The sequence below is a fragment of the Acomys russatus genome, chromosome 13, assembly GCF_903995435.1.
Source record: "Acomys russatus chromosome 13, mAcoRus1.1, whole genome shotgun sequence".
In the NCBI taxonomy this organism is placed as follows: Eukaryota; Metazoa; Chordata; class Mammalia; order Rodentia; family Muridae; genus Acomys; species Acomys russatus.
Window position 1 is genome coordinate 43,452,569 of NC_067149.1, and position 20,160 is coordinate 43,472,728.

Consider the following 20,160-nt stretch of genomic DNA (forward strand, 5'->3'; position numbering starts at 1 on the left):
ACACAGCTAGCCTCACTCACCCGGGCTAGGCACCAGCAGGGACAAGGGAATCGAGGAATGCTTCACTTTAATGAAAAAAAAAAAGTTTTAAAAAAAAATTTTATTTTTAAAACTTCTTTTTTAAGGAAAAGAAGCATTAAATTGTGGGCAAGCTTCTCTCAGATCAAGTGCTAAACCATCAGAGCAAGGCTATAGAAGGGCTGTGATTAGAAAAGAGAAGCCAAGGACAGCCACGGTTCCAAGAAACTCAAAGGCAACAGGGATGGGCAGCAAAAAGTACAGGAAGGCAAGGTAACAGATATGTTACAAACAGTCAGCTGCAGGCCTGGTGAGTGAGCAGGGGGACACAGCAAGAAGCCATGACCGGCCCTGTCCTAGACTGAAGGTCCTTCCCAAGACAGTGAGAGGAAGGTGGGCAATCAGTGCAGGTCTGTCTGTCTGTCTGAACCTCCAGACTCTTCCTACAACAGACACTGCCTTCAGGAGGCTACAAACAACTTCAGATCACAGTGACATTTGGGGAGGCCTCCTGTGGAATGGTTATAGAAGCCCAAGGGCTGCCGCTGGATCTTCTCTCCACAGCCCTGTGGGGCTCGCTTGTGTACCAGAGCAACTAAAACTACAGTAGCAACTGTGAGTCCACCAAGGTCATAGTGCCCCGTGGCACTCCTGCCTGAAGCTGCTGCAACATTTTCAGGCAAAGTTAGCCTTTTAGACATAGGCTTGGGGACCATTTGTTTTGGCATGAATATGCATTGATGATATCATCATCATCATCATCATTATTACTTTTTTTGGTCCTTGTTCTAGGTGCTCGTTATGAGGTGAACAACAACCATCTGGGGATAGAGTGAAGACTGGGTACCTGAGTTAAAATATCAAAGTGAGAAGGCCAGCTGGCCAAAGCAAGAGGAGGCTGGAGCTGCTGTGTAAACCATCCTTTCCAACAGACAAGGAGGGCACTGCTACCCTGGTTCTGAAAGAAGGTCCTGGTTTGGGGACATAGGCAAAACATACTTCTCTGTCCAGGGTATAGTACATGATCCCTTGGCATCATGTGGGCACACAAAAAGAGGCCATCCGAATGGCATTTGTGACCTCTACCAACATGAGGCTCTTGGCTCAGGCTCCACCTGGGTGATGGAATGGGCTACAGGATGGGGACAAAGCTCAGTTTATCTTCCTAAAGCGTCTCTAAACAGCCACTCAACAGTAGATTAGTGAGTCAGTCTGGGTTAGCAGGAAGCTTGTAACAGCGTGCAACCAGAACTTGGGTCCTTCTAACCTGACATTTCCTTTTCTGCTTTTTGGGAGAATCACCTTGAATTGATCCTCTCAGACAGAATAAAGCTTTGAAGTTACGGATGCTGAGGCCGAAATGCAGACAAGACTCCACATCACTTTGGTTTTGGCAGTTAGGGGGTGTTGCAAACACAAGAAATTATTTATGACTTATAACACAGTAGCTTTTTTCTAAAGAGAACCCCAGTCCAAGGTCCCTGGGCAAACATTTACTTGGGAGAAAAACAAAACCCATCCCTAACACACTAGTCTGTGCAGACCACACCCCTCACCCTGCAAACCACTGGCCACTCAACCAAGCCAAGCCCGGAGCCAGTGCTGTGCTCATGGTAGGAACCAGAGAGCTGGGCAGCTACAGGGTGGCACAGGCAGTACTGGCAACAGTCTCTAACTTAACTGGTTCAAGAAAACAAGGGGCAGCAGGCTGAAATATCCACACAGCTTCATTTCAAAACATCACTGCTTTATTTCAAAGGAAAAAAAAATCAAAGAACCTCCCAACCCAGCCCCTCCCCCCCAAAACCAACCAACCAACCAACCAAAAACAAAAAAACAACCCCCGCAAAACCCCAATAATAATAACAATAATAAAAAAATCCTATTAGAAATTATAAGGAAGCACTGAGAGTTTGAGTATTACATTCTTCAAGTATGTTGTTCGGATTTTTTATTTTTAAGTTGGTAACTATACACATTAAAAAAAACAAAACAAAAAACAAACAAACCTTAAAAGTGCGGCCAAGGGATTTTGCTTAAAAGTTAGGGTTAAGGGCTACTTCACAATACTGAGCAGGACTGTGCAGTCATCCTGTGGGCTTGATGCTCTTGCTTCTGATCCTGGCAGTTAAGGAAGGCTCAGGATCAGAAGTGACCCTACCTCAGGGTTAGCGTGAGAAAGCTCGGGAGATGCCTGTGTTCTTCCATGGCAGGGGAAATCCACCCTGAATCTAAAATTCCAAGCTGGAATGTGGTGGGGCTTCACAGTAGAGTTAGTCCGGATGAGGAGAGGAGCGCAGACGGGACGGGTGTTGGGCCTGGCCAGGCTTTTGCGTCTGTTTAGTGGGTTTAGTGCAGTCCTCTAAGCCTCGATTCAGAATGCCCTTCAGTGTGTTGCACATTGTTGGTTCATGTTAAAGGACTGTTTCAGATTTGCATCCCAAGGAAAAACATGCTACATAAAAATGATCCAAGATCTTTGCCCAAAAAACTTCTTGGATAAAATCTAAAAAATACTATTGCAATTGCGTCTCTTGAAGAAAAAAACATTATTCTAAATGTAAACAGATTCACTCAACTCTCTTGTAGAAAACTTCAGAGTGGGTAATGCTGCTGTCTAGCTCTCTTGGCATGCACTCGCCAGACGGTGAGGAGCACTGCTTTCTGCGTCAGCATCATCTGGGGGGTGAGAAGAGCCGGTCCACGTAGCTGAAGAGGGCATCCCAGTGCTTCCAGAGAAAAGCAATGAAAGCCACAAGGAATAAAGTGCTGAACGTCCTGTTGCGTGTCTTCATGAGGGGGACCACACAATTGGCTACTGTGGACACAAAGACCAAGAGGACTGCCATGACAGCTAGGAGGATGTTGATGAGTTTGCCCAGAAGGTTCCGGGCAGTGGCGTTCTCCAGCCCTTCCAGCTGCACCACTTGCTGCTGTTGCTGCTGCAGCTCCATCTTGGAGATGCGGGTCTGACAGGCCTCCAGGGCTTCCTGTGGGCCAAACGGGATGGTTAGGCATCTGCTCTCAGAACTATAGCTGGACATACCCTGGGAGCCATGTGGATCTAAGCCATGCCAAAGATTTCAAATAGCTAGAGCCTTGAATAGGAAAAGCCAGGTGCACAGCAGTCCCAGTGGCATTGCTCCCATTCCCTATACTGCACTGCTGGGAGAATAGCTTCAGGGAGCAGTGGACATACTTTTATTTTGCCTTTTACTTACTTACTTTATTTATTTAAAACAAGAGTCTCGTGTGTCTCAGACTGGCCTCATACTCACTAAGTAGCTGAGACTACCTTGAACTTCTGATCCTTTTGTCTCCACCCCCTGAATGCTGAGATCATAGGCACGTGCCATCATTCCTGAATGGCCTAGAATATTTTAAACATCAAGGCCTCAAATATATGGTTTTATTCTTTTAGAAATTTTGAGTCTAAGGCACACAAGACACTTACACTTGTTTTACTTTAAACGCAGCCTCTCAAGTGCTCTTCTCAGGTGTAGTCCCTGCTGCTGTGACGCCACTGTTAGACTGCTATGTTTGCCTTTTACCTGTATTTAACTATACATACGTATTTGCCTAGCATGGGGTTATTGCAGGCATTTCCTACATAATGTGCATTCTACTAGAACTGATCTATGATTTATTATTCTTTTGTTTTTCTTTTTTATCTCATTAGTAGCTCTTGATCATGCCATGTCCAAAATACATGGATTCACCTTATTCTTGTGTGTATAGACAAGCACACAGACACCATGTGTGCATGTTCCTGTGAAAGCCTTCAGTGGCTGCAACTCTGCCAAGTAGGATAGACTAGCTGACCAGCAAGCTCCGAGGAGTGTCTGCTTCATCTTGCCATTGCTAGGGTTACAAGCACATGACACTATGCCTGGCTTTAAAATTATTATTGTTATAATTATTATTGTGTTGTGTATTTGCAGGTATTCAGGTGTGCCACGGCATAAGTGTGGAGATTTGCAGACCTTCCCCAGGTTCTGGGGGTTGAATTTGGTTGTCAGGTTTACATGATGAGCACCTGCTGTGCCATCTAGCTGGTTCCCCATGGCTAGCTTTTTATGTCAGTTCTAGAGACATAACTTAGCTCCTCATGCTTATGATCAAATACACTGCCAACTGAGCCACCTCTCCAGCCCTACCTCAATCTTTTTAGCTGCTATGTAACATTTCATAGCATGGGTATGTCACAGTTTTCCAGTTAGGTCCTTCTTAGGGATTTCCCCCCCCCCCCCCCCATTTTAACAAAGATGCAGTGACCCTTTGAACGTGCTTCACTGACACACTGCTGGCTGATGTTTTTAGGTCAAGACAATCCCTGGTTGGAGAAAGGGAACATGACACTGCTGTAAGAAGGACACAGTCCCTTTTCAGGTCCACCTCTGTAAGGTGAACAGATACTAGGATCACACTCTATAGAGGGCACAGAGGTGACCTGCTCCCTGCAAGGCCAAGCCTTATGTAAACTGCATCCTACCACTTGGGAACAAAACCTATCCCCTAAGGAAGGACAGACCTTCTCCCAAGGGAACTGGTTTCCTGGGATGTGAGGTAAAGTCCAGACAGCTTCAGGCTGAAGCTAGCTTGAGAATGGATAATGGATGCTGCTCACTCCAGAACTAACTTAGGAATAAAGAAAAAAAGTAAACAGAATTCAAGAACCTAAAGAAGATAGATGGCAGCTGCACACATAGGACAGAGCTTTGCTTGCCCTGGGTGGGTATGCTACAAGCTCCTCTTCTCCACACTAATTTCTTTCAAGATGCCTTCACAAAACCCGTATGGCCTCTGACAGAATCACCACAGAAATCAGAGAAACCCTAACGTTTTACTTTTCCATGGAATCAAGTGAGTGTTCACTTTCAACTTCATTGCTGGGGTTTCTCACAAACCCACAAACAGACATTGGAGGATTCTCAGAGAAGCCCCATCTGAGCAGCTCCAGGGCAGCAACCAACAGATGGGGTGCTCTAGTTTCTCAGAGTGAGACTGCTCTGTCTGAAGACAATTGCCCATATCTAAAGCTGTACCTCCCCGAATGGCGTGGGCTTCTGAAGATGGCGCCTCCACTGTGTGAAGGCAGTTGTGCTGCAACTGACGGAGCTTTTCTCGACTCTCTGTCTCCTTTCCTTGCCCAGTCTCTTCCACGCTGTTTTCTTATTTCCTGTTCATACTAACCTGGATGTCCCGGGCCCGCTCATAGGACTGGTAGGCGATTTTCTCTTCCATGCTGGCCAGCTCCTGCTTTAAGTTCAGGATCTCGTTCTGGTGAAGTTCTGTCAGGTCATTCAGTTGCTCTTCTAGTCGCTCACATCTAAGAAAGGGAGAAAGGTTGGCGTTTCCAACATTCTGTATCTTCCCTGATATAATTTAGATCAATCTCCAAATCCTTTCTACAAAATAAAACCAAAGCACAGAGCTTGAGCAAGCCCAGGGGACTGTGTGCCAGCAGGTGACGCTTTCAGTCTCCAGAAAGGCAGCTGCCACAAAGCCATCCTACAGCATCACGGCTTCTCCAGTTTTCTCCATAGCCCTGGTTAGCTCTGGACATCTGTAATGCTGAGGTAACACTTACCATGCTTTCAGTGTGGGAGAAGCCAATGGCATCAAGAGAAATAGTGCACAAATGGAAATGGATTTTCTAGCTGTCAGTAGTAATTTATCTCAACACCAGACAACTTACTCACTCAGATGTTTGTGATCTGGAGTCCCAGAAAGCCAGAGGCAGAGGGGTCCATCATCCGCATGACCAAAAAGTGCTTGGGATATTTGTCAACAAATATTTATTGAGAGTCTGCTCCATGCTAGGCATATTCAAAGTATTGGGACCCTATGGTAACCAAGAGAAAGTACCTGCCTTCCATTCATTCTCCAGGGAAAGGGGACGCAGAAAAAATATCAACAATATCAAGTAGCCAAGACTGGCAGGGAGATATAGCAGTATCTAGTGACATTGTTTTGTTTTTTTGAGACAGGGTTTCTCTGTGTAGCCCTGGCTGTCCTGGACTCACTTTGTAGACCAGGCTGGCCTTGAACTCACATTGAGCCGCCTGCCTCTGCCTCCTGAGTGCTGGGATTAAAGGCATGTGCCACCATGCCCTGCGAGAGACAAAGTTTGAATGATACAGACAGAAGGTTGAAAGATGAGGAGGGTGAAGATGTACAAAGAAGGAACAGAAGTACACACTTGTTAAGATAGGAACGAGGTTGGTGTCTTAGGGTTTTATTGCTATGCAGAGACACCATGACCAAAACAAATTGTATAAAGGAAAACATTTCACAGCCAGATCTACATAGTGAAGTCCTGTCTTAGGAAAAAAAAAAAAAAAAAAAAAAAAAAAAAAGATTGCTAGAAAGTTTTAAAATGAGTCATTTAAAAAAGTCATTAAATGGGAATTAAATGAAACAAGTGTACTCTGAGCAGACTGGAAACAGTGGACAGCCATTGCTTCCTCAGAGCCTACTGTGCAAACCCATTAGGCCTCTTGGAGGGTGGAAGGTGTTATCTTCTCCTTAGAAGAAGCTGTTAAAATTCAGAGATCCCAAAGCTACCTGCTAAAGCCACAAAGTGAAGGAGAAAAGATGTGAATCCAGATTTGTTTGACTTTAAAACCTACATTTAAAAACTATACTCTCATGCCATTTTGAAACTAGTCAAGAAGCCAACATCTATAAACTCCTTTAAGAAGTAAGAAATCTGAGCCATCTTGACAGCAGTTCGAGTCACACAGCCATAGTGGGGGCTGGACGTGGCTCTGCCGACATGATGATTTAAAAGCCTGACCAGGGGTTAGGCAGCAGAGCAGCATTTGGACTAGTCAATGAGCTCTTTGCAGTTCAGTAGCTGAGGCAGGTAAACACATCAGGAGACTTACAAGGCAGCACACAAAGCTGCAGATTTAGGGTGAAGCAAGATGTTGTGGGCAGGGCTGACATAACTCCCAGTAACTCCTCAGCCAGAACTAACCAGTGGGCTGTTTCCCTTGTCATGTCAAACAATTACCTGGAAAATGAGGACTTCCTGAAAAGAAAAGAAAAGTTTCTGCTGTTATTGTGTAGCTGAAATCCTGCTGAACTCATTAGAAGAGAAACACCTCTGGAGCTGGGTATGGTGGCACACGCCTTTAATCCCAGCACTCGGGAGGCAGAGGCAGGTGGATCGCTGAGTTTGAGGTCAGCCTTGTCTACAAAGTGAGTCCAGGACAGCCAAGGTTACACAGAGAAACCCTGTCTCGAAAAACCAAAACCAAACCAAACCAAAACAAAAAACAAACAAAAAAATACCTCTGGTCTGCAGGAAGCATTAAGGAAGAACCTGAGCAAGCCATAGACGGCTTTGCAAACTCTTAGGCACATGGAGTTTGGTCAAACGGCCTATTTGGTGTCTTGGAATGCAGATCTGGGGCTGGGCTCACTTTCCCAAGCTGTCTGTGTGCTGCACACTTGGGGAGGCTGAGGTGGGAGGATCATGACTGATGCCAGGCTGGGCTACACTGTAAGACTTCTGTCATAAACAAGTATGAAACACACTTAAGCTCAGTTTTTCACCAGAGCCCAGGAGTTTGTTGCTCAGCTCTATTCATACTCCTTCCTGTTTTTAGATTTATTTTATTGTCTGCATTTTTCTGTGTTATTTATCAAATTCAAAGTCTGTACAACAAAGGGAAAAAACACTGTATCAGCTCCCTGACCCAACCACTCAATTATTAAGGTACAATCCCCATCACTTGAAACTAACATTTTTACTGACATAGCCTCTGCTAGGTTCTGGTCGGAAACAGGCTGCCCAGAAGAGCCCAGCAGAAATGCTATGGTATTCTTTTTGGAAGAATGGGTGTGGAAGAATTCAGGATTTAATCTCATCTACTTACTCATCATGAGCACCAAAACCTCAACCCTAACAGAATGATAACTACCCTCTCTTCAATGCAGGGTTTGCCTCCAAGCACCGAGATTTACAAAGCTGCTTCCACTAGGACCTTCGGTTCCTCCTTGGGAGGTTCCTCAATTCCAACAAGCAAGGACACAGGACGTCCAGGAGCTCCTTCAGTCTCTTTAACCTCCTTTGTTAGTGAGGTGGGCAAGGGTCTGACCCTCCTCGCCCTGCTTCAGTTTTTTACAGGTTTTTAATCTGTTGTCTCCCCACACCCATTACTAACCAAATATAAGGTCTACACAGCAAAGAGCCATTATAATATGATGTCTTTTGTTTCCTTGTCTAAATTCTAAAATGGGGAAAAGGAATTCAGAGAACAGCTCTACCTTCTCATTAAATATCCATAGCCAACCAAAGGGTAGGTAGGAGGGAAGAGGGGAAGGTAAACTGTGTCCAGCCATTCACATATGTGTTTTATAAAAGCAAAAACTCCCTTTAAGGCGGTCTATCCTGACAGGGTGCGGAGTAGGCATTTCTGACAGCTAGGATGGGGTGGGCTCTTGATTCTCTAAGTACTGTGTGTAACTCTAGAAGGCCCTTTCTTGCAGCTTAGCCTGGACAAAGTCAGCATGAGACCAACAGCCTCATTTTAAGGAGTTTTATTCAAAGATTTTTCCTAAATCATTTCAACTCAAAGGGATTCTAAAAATCTAAACATGGGTTCATTTTCACTATCAGCAAAGAGGAAACCTAAACACTAAGTTTTTTGTTTTGTTCTTGGTTTTTCAAGACAAGGTAGCCTTGGCTGTGCTGGAACTCACTCTGTAGTCTAGTCTGGCCTTGAACTCAGAGATTTGCCTGCCTTTGTCTCCTGAATGTTTGCTGGATTTTTTTGTTGTTGTTGTTGTTGTTTTTTGTTTTTTGAGACAGGGTTTCTCTATGTAGCCTTGACTGTCCTGGACTCACTTTATAGACCAAGCTGGCCGGAACTCACAGTGATCCATCTGCCTCTGCCTCCCAGGTGCTGAGATTAAAGGCATGCACCACCACACTGTTGGCTGTTTTAAAAACAGGTTGAAAGCATCTCTTGCTGGGGGAAAAAGAAACGCTGTATTTACTACAATGCATCGGCCATGTCCAGATTCTGTGGCAGTAAATAACTCATAAGTAACTAGTAGTATCTGGAGTGGTCAACACAGTAGTTACCTTCCTTGATCAAAGATACGCCAGAGATACTTCTGGGCTAAATTCCTGATGAATGAGAAACAGGGCAGGTGCATAAGGCTAGGAATTTGAATCTAAAGCATTACTTTTTTTGGGTGTGGCTCAAAAGTTTGGAGTCACCTGGAGAGCCTGTGGGGCTTCTTCGGTTGGGTAATAGGTTAGTAGAGCAGATACCAGATAAAACTTGTGGAACAGGTTCTAAGACACATCAACTGACACATACAGGCAGGCGACTCTGGGAGCAGGCTCATGTCTCACATGCATTTGGGACACACAAGTGGACTCTGCCATGGTTTCACCAGGATGGACAGACATAGCTGAGGAAGGGAGCATGGCATGTGGGAATGTGAACGATTCTTGCCTATGCTGGGGAAATGGATGATTTGTTTTATGTCTTATGACTTCACTGTGCTGAGGCTTGAGCAACAATGAACTTGTCTGTAACTCTAGCCCTTGCAAAACTGAAGCAAGATGACTGAGAATTTTAGCCAGTCTGGCCTACATATTGAGACCCTGTCTCAAAAAGGGGAGCAGAACAGAGTATTAATCTACTAAGAATTTAAGTATAAAGTGTATTTTCTTGATACAAGAACAAGAGGTACCCAAAGAATATTGAAAATGAAATTTACAGGGTCATTCTGGAAAATTGGAGATCAGATAATGGCAACTGTGTAACATTCTGACACCTGGAAAAAGCCCCAAACATTTATTGGGCTCCCAGCATGGTTGTGTGTGTGCCTGTGTGGTGTCGATGGTAACTGATTTTAGGACCTCATATATGCTAAGCGTGTGTTCCACCATTGAACTAAACCCTGAACCCTGGCTCCTATTCTAATCCAAGCATCCTACTTGCTTCCATGTACATGGTCTCTTCTCTCCTCCCTTTCCCTCTAATCACTTCTTTCTCTCTGTCTCATTTAATAACGGTTACACCCCCTTTTTTGATAAATGCCACTCTGTTTTCACAGGCAGGGAAACTGAGGCTCCGATGATCTGCTCAAGGCTATACAATTTAGAAGTATCAGAACCGACAAGCCTGTCTAGGTCTGATGAAGTAATAGTCTCACTAGTTTCTTGCCCCATACTACTCCTCTTTAATGGCTAAGCTAGGAAGAACATACCAGGGAATGTCTTGTACAGCAGGTCTTACAAGAATATCTCTCAACTGGGACCCCTCCCCCCATAAGCAAAAGGCTAACTTGATCCCAATAGTCTTAGCTTCTATTTCAAAGTTATTGTTTAAGTGCAGCCTATATCTACAGAGATGCTGATCAATTTTCAGTTGATTAACAGTTGAAAGGGTTTAAAACAACTACATTTGAACATATCCAGTGACAGCAAAACTGTGCTTAAATAACCATTCCATAGTTAGGAGTGCCTGGCTTGACTGGATCAGCCAAGTTATTCAATGTTCTACTGCACATGATACTGCTCCTTCCTCCAATTTTTGCTCTTGTGACTCAGTGTGGTTTAGAATATCCTTGGGCTTAATTCAAATATCATCAGAAGCTGGTTCCAAAGCACAGTGATCTCAAAATAGAATCTTTTCAAATTGCACTACTGCCCATCAATACCGGGCAGGCTTCTGCCCACTCTACACAGCAGCACTCGCTCACACCAGCAGCTCACACACACGAGCTCCTAACAAAGTGCAGCAGGAGCCTTCATACTGTCAATGCATTTTGCCACAGCTGAACCTACTCTTCACCAATCTGTTAACCAATACACCCACTCTGGGAACGAGCCCAGTCCTCTCAGTTGCTACTGGTAAATAAACGTACACAGAATGCGTTTTCTGGGTGACGTGGTAAAGCCACTTTCCTTTCTTGGCCTCTGTGTATGTATCCACAATCAATTCAACTACATAAGAAATTCTCCTCTCCTCTGAATAGTGCTTCAAACCCAGGAGCCACTAGAGACCTATGCTAACTAATACTTTAAAGACATGACAAAGTGAACTCCACAGGGGTCTCACCACTTAAAACTTTATTAAATCTCATTCCTTTCTACCCCAAACATGGGTCTCATTCATAACTGAAAGTCCTGTGCAGGGGCTGGAGAGATGCCTCAGCAACTAAGGGCATTGGCTGCTCTTCCAAAGGACCCCAGTTCAATTCCTAGCACCCACAGGGTAGTTCACAATTGTAACTCCAGTTCCAGGGAGATCTGAAACTCAGACACAGACACACACAGACACAGACACACGTACACGCACACACACCAGACAGACATGCAAGCAAAATACCAATGCACACAAAAACCCAAAACAAAATAAAACAAACAAACAAAAAAAACCCCCGCCCCCCCCCCCCCAAAAAAAAAAAAAAGCCTGGTGCAAAGCTCAATGACTCACATCTAGTTCCTTTCAAAGGCTGAAATGGAGACCAGATGCAGGCTCTGCTACCATGGCTGCCTAGCCAGGCTGTCAGGCACAAGTGTTGTGAGGACGGAGGTATCAGAACACTTGATAATTGCAGAGTTAAGCAGACCTTCTCCAGAAGTTCCCTGGGGCAGAACATAGTGGAAGTGTGGAAGCACATTAAGGAAGTGGCCCCAGTGAGAAAGGGTCTGGAGGTTTTCGAAGAAATTTTACAACTTATACTGTTTTATTAGCTTTTGGAAATTTCATAAAATTTTATATAATATACTTAAAATAGTGACTAAACCTTTAGTAAATATACACACTCTAACCTGGGAAAAACCTGCTACCTATCTAGTGCAGTCAGTGCCTCTTAAAATTACAATGTTCTTTCAATCACATAGATATCAGGGTTGAGCTTGAAAAAACAACCTGTGTCATTATGGAACACTGGATTTGAGGTAAGATAAAGCCCTGGCTTTGCTGTTGACCTCCAGCAAACTAAAAAACCACACTGGCCTAGTGTGGTGGTGCAACACTTTAACCCCAGCACATGAGAGACACAGGCATGTAGACCTATGAGTTTGAGGCCAACCCAGTCTATACATTGAGTTCAAGGACAGCCAGGGCTACACAGAGTTAAGCACCTAGCCAGCCAGCCAAACAAGAAAATCCCACACTGGCCCTCAGCTTCTTCAACTGTAAAATGAGATAACAGAGCGCACCCGCAGACTGTTGTCACAGTGAGTGAATGGGCGTCACAGCACTTCATCATCATCATCAACATCATCATCATCAACCAAGCTACAACACTGTCTGGTTGCTGACCTGCTCAGGTGCTGGTAAAATAAAGCACAGAAAAACAAAAGACACTGGTGCAGCCATGTCCAAATTAACTAATTCTGAGTTTACCCATTACCTATCTCCTTCCTATAAAATCAACGCTTGAAACAAAGTAGAAATAAAAATATGGGCTGGGGTATAGCTTAATTGTAGAGTACTTATCTAGCATGTGCAAAATCAAAGTGGGGGAGAAGCACAAGTTGTAGAGAGGCTGCTGTAGGCAGCTCATTAACAATGTAGCACAGAGGAGGTAGGAAAATGAGAAAATCAAAATACACCTATATATGTGAAGAAGACAAGCTAAAAAACAAAAACAAAACAAAGCAAATCCCAAACAAACAAAGGCTAGGAACATTTTCTTCAGACATGTGTAACCACATAAGCCCTGCCATCCCAGAGCACTCTGACTGGAATGCTACTGTTCTCAGTTATTATCACTCAGCTAGGTTATTTTTGTCAAAGGCTACTAGAGAAATTCTCCAAAAATGCTTAAAATGTGAAAAGTTTTGAGTGTCTAAAATATGTTTTCATTCATAAGAAGAGTGTCACTTCTGTGAAACTGTTGAAAGACTAACAATGTTAGACAAATGTATTTGCTGTATGGAGACCTACAGTGGAGGCCAATTTTTTTACTACTGCTTCTAGGAAATTATGTATATATACACACATGTGTGTGCATATATATAGTCACTATTTTAAATATATTATATAAAATTCTATGAAATTTCCAAAAGCTAATATCTATCTATCTATCTATCTATCTATAAAATGGAGACACAAATTGTTGCTTTTTCGAATGGAGCCTTCAAGAGTCTATTGTAAGGAAAAATCACAGTGAGGCTGAGAGAGGAGTGACAGAGTGAGACTACACATCCAACAGGGTTTAGGCTTCTTTACTCTCTATTCCATGAAACTTGGCAACTCCAGAGACGCCAAGTCACAGTGAAGGGAGAGTGCTGCTCATGTGTATAAGGGACCGAGACACAATTCTAAAGCAGTGATGAGATGAAGCACCTGTCTCAGACTTAACCTAATAGACAAAAGAAGGCAGACTTTTCCAGATGTAGTCTCTTCCCCCCAACTCCTTGCCACTTTTTCTCACATCAGCCAGTATGTAAGTTGAAGAAAACAATCTCTATATGAATTTTAAGCCCTAGAACAATTTTTAAAAATTTATTTATTTTTATTTTATGTGCATTGGTGTTTTGTCTGCATGTACGCCTGTATGAGGGTGTCAGATATTGGAGTTATAGGCAGTTGTGAGCTGCCATGTGGGTGTTGGGAATTGAACCCGGGTCCTTTGAAAGAGCAGGCAGTGCTATCAACTGCTGAGTCATCTCTCCAGCCCCAAGTCCTAGAGGAATTTAATAACAGGAATATTAATTTAAATCTTTTAAACAATGAATGGAGGTCTTCTGGGAGGGTGGGCCTGGGTTTAGCAGCAGTGGCCACCTGACATCACTGCAGCGCTGGCTTGCCTACTTCATCTCAGGGTTGCAGCAATTTTGTGCAGGGCCTTTGCTCTTCTTATGGTAGAGGAAGGAAGCCACGACACAGAGGTTAATACATGTACCTAAGTTTCACAGCTAGTAATAGAAGTGGAATTGGAGTTTGGAATTTAGGTTTAAGATGGTAAAAGAGGACCAAGTGTCTTAATCAGTCCACTTGAACACTATTTTCTCAGTATATTAAATATAGAAAACAGTAATGTATTTAACATTTTCTTTCCTAAATTTACTCCTTTTTTTTGTTTTGTTTTTTGAGACAGGGTTTCCCTGTGCAGCCTTGGCTGTCCTATACTAGCTTTGTAGACCAGGCTGGCCTCAAAATATTTACTCCCTTTTTCTTTTTTCAAGAAATAAATTGTTACATTTTATTTAGTGTGTATGTGTGTGGGTGCATGTACACCAGGGTGTGCATGTGGTAGTCAACTTGCTGGAGTTGGTGTTCTTTCTATTTGGTGGGTCCTGAGGATTAAACTCAGCTAGTGCTTTTACCTGCTGGGTCCCCCTGCCAGTACACTGACACTGTTTTTGGTGGTCAAGTAAGCACTTTGCCATTATACCACCTATCCTCTTCTTAAAATGTTTTATTTATTTATTTATTTATTTAGACACAAAGTTTCTCTGTGTGATAGAGACCTGGCTGTCTTGGGCTCACTCTTTAGACCAGGCTTGCCTAGTTCTCACAGAGATCAGCCTGCCTATGCCTCCTGAGTGCTGGGATTAAAGGTATGCACCATTACGCCCTTATTTTTGTTTTATCTTATTTTTAAAAAAATATACATTTATTATGTATATAGTGTTCTTCCTGCATGTACACCTGCACACCAGAAGCGGGCACTAGATCTCATTATAGATGGTTGTGAGCCATCATGTGGTTGCTGGGAATTGAATTCAGGACCTTCTGGAAGAGCAGCCAGTGCATCTGAGGCATCTCTCCAGCCCCCTTATTTTTTTTAAGATGGAGGTCTCATGTGGTCCAGGCTGTCTTCAAATTTTCTATGGATGGCTTTGACTTGAAAAAAAAAAAAAAAAAAAAAAAAGAGGCTGGGCAGTGGTGGTATACATACACCTTTAGTACTAGCACTCAGGAGGCAGAGGCTGGCAGGTCTCTGAATTCAAGGCCAGCCTGGTTTACAGAGTGAGTTCCAGAACTACACAGAGAAACTCTGTCTCAAAAATCAAAGACAAAACCAATCAAAATTTATTTGTAGTTTTATTTATGTGTTGTGTGTGTCTGCCACATGTTTGCTATTGTTGGTCAATGGGAGCCAAAAGGGGGCTAAGCCCTGGAGCTAGAGATACAGGGTGCTGTTAGTCACATGATATGGGTACTAGGAACTTAACTTGGGTCCCCTGAAGAGCAGCAAGGGGTTTGACTGTCTCAAAAAAACCAACCAACCAACCAAACAAACAAACAAAAAACCCCAAAAAACCCAACTAAACAAAAAAACACCAACCAACCCAACCCAACCCAACCCAAACAAAACAAAAACCCTAAAACTAAAACCAGACTGTTAAGCTTTTGATCTTTTTGCTTCCACCTGACTAGTGCTGGGATTACAGATGCACACCATGACTGATTTATCTAAAGTTAGAGAAGCACTCTACCAACTGAGCCACACGCCCTGTCTCTCAAAGTGTCAGTGAGAACTGAAGAAGATTAACAAAAGGAGGCAGACTGGATGGCTGCTTAGCATTTTCACCATTTGAAGCATGCTTGTTGCTGTTGTCTTTAGAGCTAAGTGATAAACATGAACAAATCATTTCAGACACTGAGGGCATAAAAGTAAAGTTTTAAAACATCACTTTAGGGACTTCCTTCAAATCTTGACGTCTTAGTAATGTACTGGAGATTCCTTCTAGTTAGGAACTGGGACAAGGCCAAAACTCAGGTCTTGCAAGGCTTTAATGCAGAGATGTAGTTCTCAGAAGACTGAATTGATTTGTGTGGCGAGGCTGCCAGTCTTTGGCCCACATACTTGGATCTGAGTGATTCCTCTGGGGAGGATATTATTTCTTTACATGGAAGACAGGACACAGATTTGGAGGCTAGCTAAAATCGGTTCAACAGGAATCTATGGTGCAATTCGAAAAACCAGAATCAGTATAGGGCGGCTCATGGGTAAGACCCTGGGTTCCATTTCCACAGCAAGAATGAATGACCCAGCCAGGCATGGTGGCACATGCCTTTAATCCCAGCACTCAGGAGGCAGAGACAGGCTGATCTCTGTGAGCTCTAGGCAAGTCTGGTCTACCAGGACTACACAGAGAGGACGACCCTGTCTCAAAACCAAACCAAAGCAAACCAAACAAAAACTAAAGCAACAACAACAACAACAACAAAAGAAAGAATGACCTATTCTGAACTTTGGTACAGATCTGACTACTGAGCTCCTTGAGTACTTTCTAACTGCAGTAGAATGATTTAATGCTTTGTCTCTCTACTCTCATCCAAATGTGCCAGCTCTTAATAAATGTCATAGATATATTCATCTGGATAACTTTCCAATCTAATTTTCTTTTCTTTTTTTTTGAGATAGAGTTTTCTCTGTGTAGCCCCGACTGTCTTGGACTCACTTTGTAGACCAGGCTGGCCTCAAACTCACAGAGATCTGCCTGCCTCTGCCTCCCAGAGTGCTGGGATTAAAGGCGCGTGCCACTGTGCCCTGTTCCAATCTAATTTTTTTTTTTTTTACAGTAATTGCTCACATAAGTATGTTTAAGGCCAAATACACACAAGGTTCATGACATTCTGGTTGGGCTACATTTTTGGTATTTATAAACTTCTCAGGATTAAGATGTTCTAAATCCAATATAGTACAGTTAAGGATTTAATTGACTATTTTCATGATCTCAGAGAACTGAAGAAATACCTGAAGAAACTCTGAGCTTCATGTTAAAGTCATAAACTGGAATAGAAGACTGAGGAGATAAGAAATGTTACATCTGTGTGTGATCTTAGGAGTCATTCAACTGCTGTACTGAGTGACACAGAACTCCTGTGGCTGTCACACACAGATCTGAACACTCTAGAGGCAGACATCTTTTAAATTCACTTCTCCATACTCAAAAAGAAAAGAAGAAAGAATTTAGGCTGTAAATTTCTGATAACTTACCTATACCGCTCTTCCTGTAAGGTCTGCATTATTAAGGAGTAGTCCCTCTGATAATGCTCCTTGAGAGTCTCGAAGGACTCCTCCAGTCGGGCCTGGGTTTCTCGGATCTCCTGGATCTCATGCAGTAGTGCATCAAACCCTGAGCTCTGCATGTCGAGGGTGTTTGTTTTGGAGCTGGACGCTCCTACAGCAATGCCCCCGGTAGTACTATTGGCTCCTACTGAGCCTGAAGTGGCACTAGAACAATCTTCCTCACTACCATATTTTGGACTTGACTGAAAGTTTGAAATAACCCCTAAAGCCTTTCCCCCATCATCCACTTGTCCTTCCTCCAGTGAGTCCTTCAGGTTAGGGATGTTGTCTGCACTGCCAAATTTGTTCCGAATCAATGAGGCGATCTCTCTGGGTTTGGAGACCACAGCCCCTGCTGCTGAATGGGTAGCCTGGGAGAAGCTGGACAATCCACCTTTGACGCTGTCCACTACACCTTCACTGAAGCCAGTCACTTTTGCACCCACATCCTTCAGACCCTGGTGCATGTCTCTGAAGACATCCTTGGGCTGTCGGGGGATCCCGTTCTGCTCCACCTCACGGAGCTTGCGGTGGTAATGCTCAAGCTTCTTCTGCAGCTGGAGAATGGTCTGTGCAGATTTCTGGTTTTTCTTCTCAAACACCTGTTTGATGCGAGCAGCCTGCTGCTTGTCTGCACTGTTGGCAAGCTTCAAGTATTCAGCAACGTTGTCGTCTCGGGCTGTCTGTGCAATTTTGATCTGTTCTGTGAGCTTTAGGATCTTCTGCTGCAGGTGTGCAATGGCAGCTTTTGTGCGCTGAGGATCTGGTATTCCATCCACAGATTCTGTGTGGATGCTGCCATCGGTGCTGGAGGCCACGGCACTGGAAGTCTGGGCGAGGCTGCTTACTTCCAAACGCTCGATCTAACATTTTAAAAGCAAGAGGTGGATGTTAGAAGCATCCCAGAATCAATGTGCCAAAATGTGCTGATAGTATGCCTGTGTTGAACTCTCAGCACAGATGGCTGACCTGTACATTCCCCTGGCCTGTAAAAACCCTGCTGCCCTCTTGGCTAGTCTTTTCACAGTATTTCTTTAACTAACAAAGGTCATTTTGTTGGTTGAAAACATGAATTATTTCACATTCTCATGCATACTTCTGTTCAGAAGCAAATCCATGTAGGAGGGCATGTCAGCTTTTGAATGTGATCCTATGAAAACCATTCTGGTGTTCGGATGTCACAGTCATCCTGAGCCACACTCACAGATTGGCCCCCTGAAAAGGCCAGCAAGAATAGATATGTTGATACCAAGATATAAGCATCCAATTGTCACCACAGTGTTTGTTTGTATAAGTCACGCTCAGGGTAATGAGATCATTCTCTATTCTTGGGACAGTTTGCTGCAGTGGGAGGCAGGCAGAGGCCAGGCTGGGGAGGTGCTGCTGAGTGCTGCTGAATTAAAGTAACTGTGGTGGCCCTGGGAAGACAACGCCAATAGACGGGACAGTGAGAACTAAGTGATTAAACAAATCAGGGGCTAAGGTTGTATCTTTTTGAGCTGTAGGTAAATAGTTACAAAGCTCACACACTATTCTTTAAATGGATGAGTGTCACTACAAGGAATGGAAGAAAGGACAACTGCTCAGACTTGAAAACTCACACTCCTAAATGCCAAAGCAGGGAGCTCAGACCGAAGGAGGCCAGTTTTCCTACACCAGGGAGGGTACCCATCTGTGGCTTGTGCTAGTCACTTAGATAAAGCAGGACCCAAGAAGACTTTTGACACTGCTCTGTAGAGCAACAGCAGAAATGAGTAGTAACAACATCAAACAGCTGTCTTAGGGCAATAAAAATACCTGGTTCAAGGGTCAGGTTGCAACATGGCCATCTGTAGACTAAGGTTATGCCCCTTTTTGGTTCTGTACTATACTCCGTCCTATGACAATGTGCCAAAAAAACTGTACAGAGGTCAACCCTACATGTTCATGATCTTACATATCCAGGAAATGCCAATAACTAACCCGTTGTCTCAAAGTGTCTTCTCTCATCTTAGATGTACAGTGCCCCATTCTATCATCTGAGTAGGATTTATGCTGACCTTTGAGCTTTTATAAATATATTTAGTTAGATCATACTGGTTAGCGGTATACTTCAGTGGTGACGTACTTGCCTAGCACATATGAAGCTCTGGGTGTGATACTCAATACTGGGAAGTGGGGGTGACAGAACACAAACCCAACAGTACTCCCCCCACCAGGGTTTCTTTGTGTAGCCTTTGCTGTCCTGGACTCAGGCTGGCCTTGAACCCACAGAGATCTGCCCGCCTCTGCCTCCCTGAGCGCTGAGATTACAAGCGTGTTCCACTGTGCCCATCTTACCCCAACAATGTTCTTTCTTTCTATTTCAATGAAACTGAATGTTTGGGCTAGGAATGCAGATCAGTGGAAGAGCCCTGCTTCCCATGCTCAGCACAGCAAGAGACGAAAACCTTGACAGAACTGCGTACACTGCTTTATGCATTACTTTCTCTTCATACTGATTCAGCTTTGAGGAACACAGTGGCTAGAGACTGCAGAAGGGAGAGGCAATCAAAATTCCAGATGGACAAGGTGTCAAGAGCTGCAGGAAGAGCTCTGAAAACCCTCACTGTTCAGTACCCCAAAACAGCTGCACAAGCTCCTTATTACTGGGTTTTCCTTCTGAATGAGATTTAGACTCATAACTAAAGTACATGATACTACTCTGCTTATCTATGTCCAATAATTAGGCTCAAAATCTACTGCAGATTATATAGAAAAGAGATATGAAGAATCTTCAACCAAGATTCCCCATGCTCAAGTTTATGACTCTGTGGGATCAAAGCTAACCATGCTGGGGGCGAGGGAGATAGTTCAGTGGGTAACACACATACTGTAGCTAAGCCTGACAACCTGACTTCTGGTCTTGGGATCCACATCGTACAAAGAGAACTGACTCCATAAAGTTTTGTCCTAACCTCCCCATATGCTGTGGCATTGGTGCATGTGTGTGCGTACACATACACATGTGTGCACATACGCACACCACACACACTCACAAATGTAACAGAGAGAGAGAGAGAGAGAGAGAGAGAGAGAGAGAGAGAGAGAGAGAGAGAGAGAGAGAGAGAGATATCATACTGGTGAAAATTCTGTTGGAAACGGCTTGGGAGA

General features: G+C 43.8%; 1 protein-coding gene across 6 annotated transcripts in view; it reads right to left on the minus strand.

Moving 5' to 3' along the window:
• Window positions 1-1,866: 1,866 nt before the first annotated feature.
• The window catches only part of Tmcc1 (transmembrane and coiled-coil domain family 1), a 146,358-nt gene continuing 128,064 nt past the window's right edge, over window positions 1,867-20,160 (minus strand). For all 6 annotated transcript variants that reach the window (XM_051155139.1, XM_051155142.1, XM_051155140.1 and 3 more), the window contains 3 exons: window positions 16,957-17,891; window positions 5,212-5,347; window positions 1,867-3,008 (listed from right to left, as the gene is read on the minus strand). In XM_051155139.1, coding sequence (XP_051011096.1) covers window positions 2,694-3,008; window positions 5,212-5,347; window positions 16,957-17,891 — 1,386 coding nt within the window. In that variant the 3' untranslated portion in view covers window positions 1,867-2,693. The remainder of the gene's footprint in view (window positions 3,009-5,211; window positions 5,348-16,956; window positions 17,892-20,160) is intronic.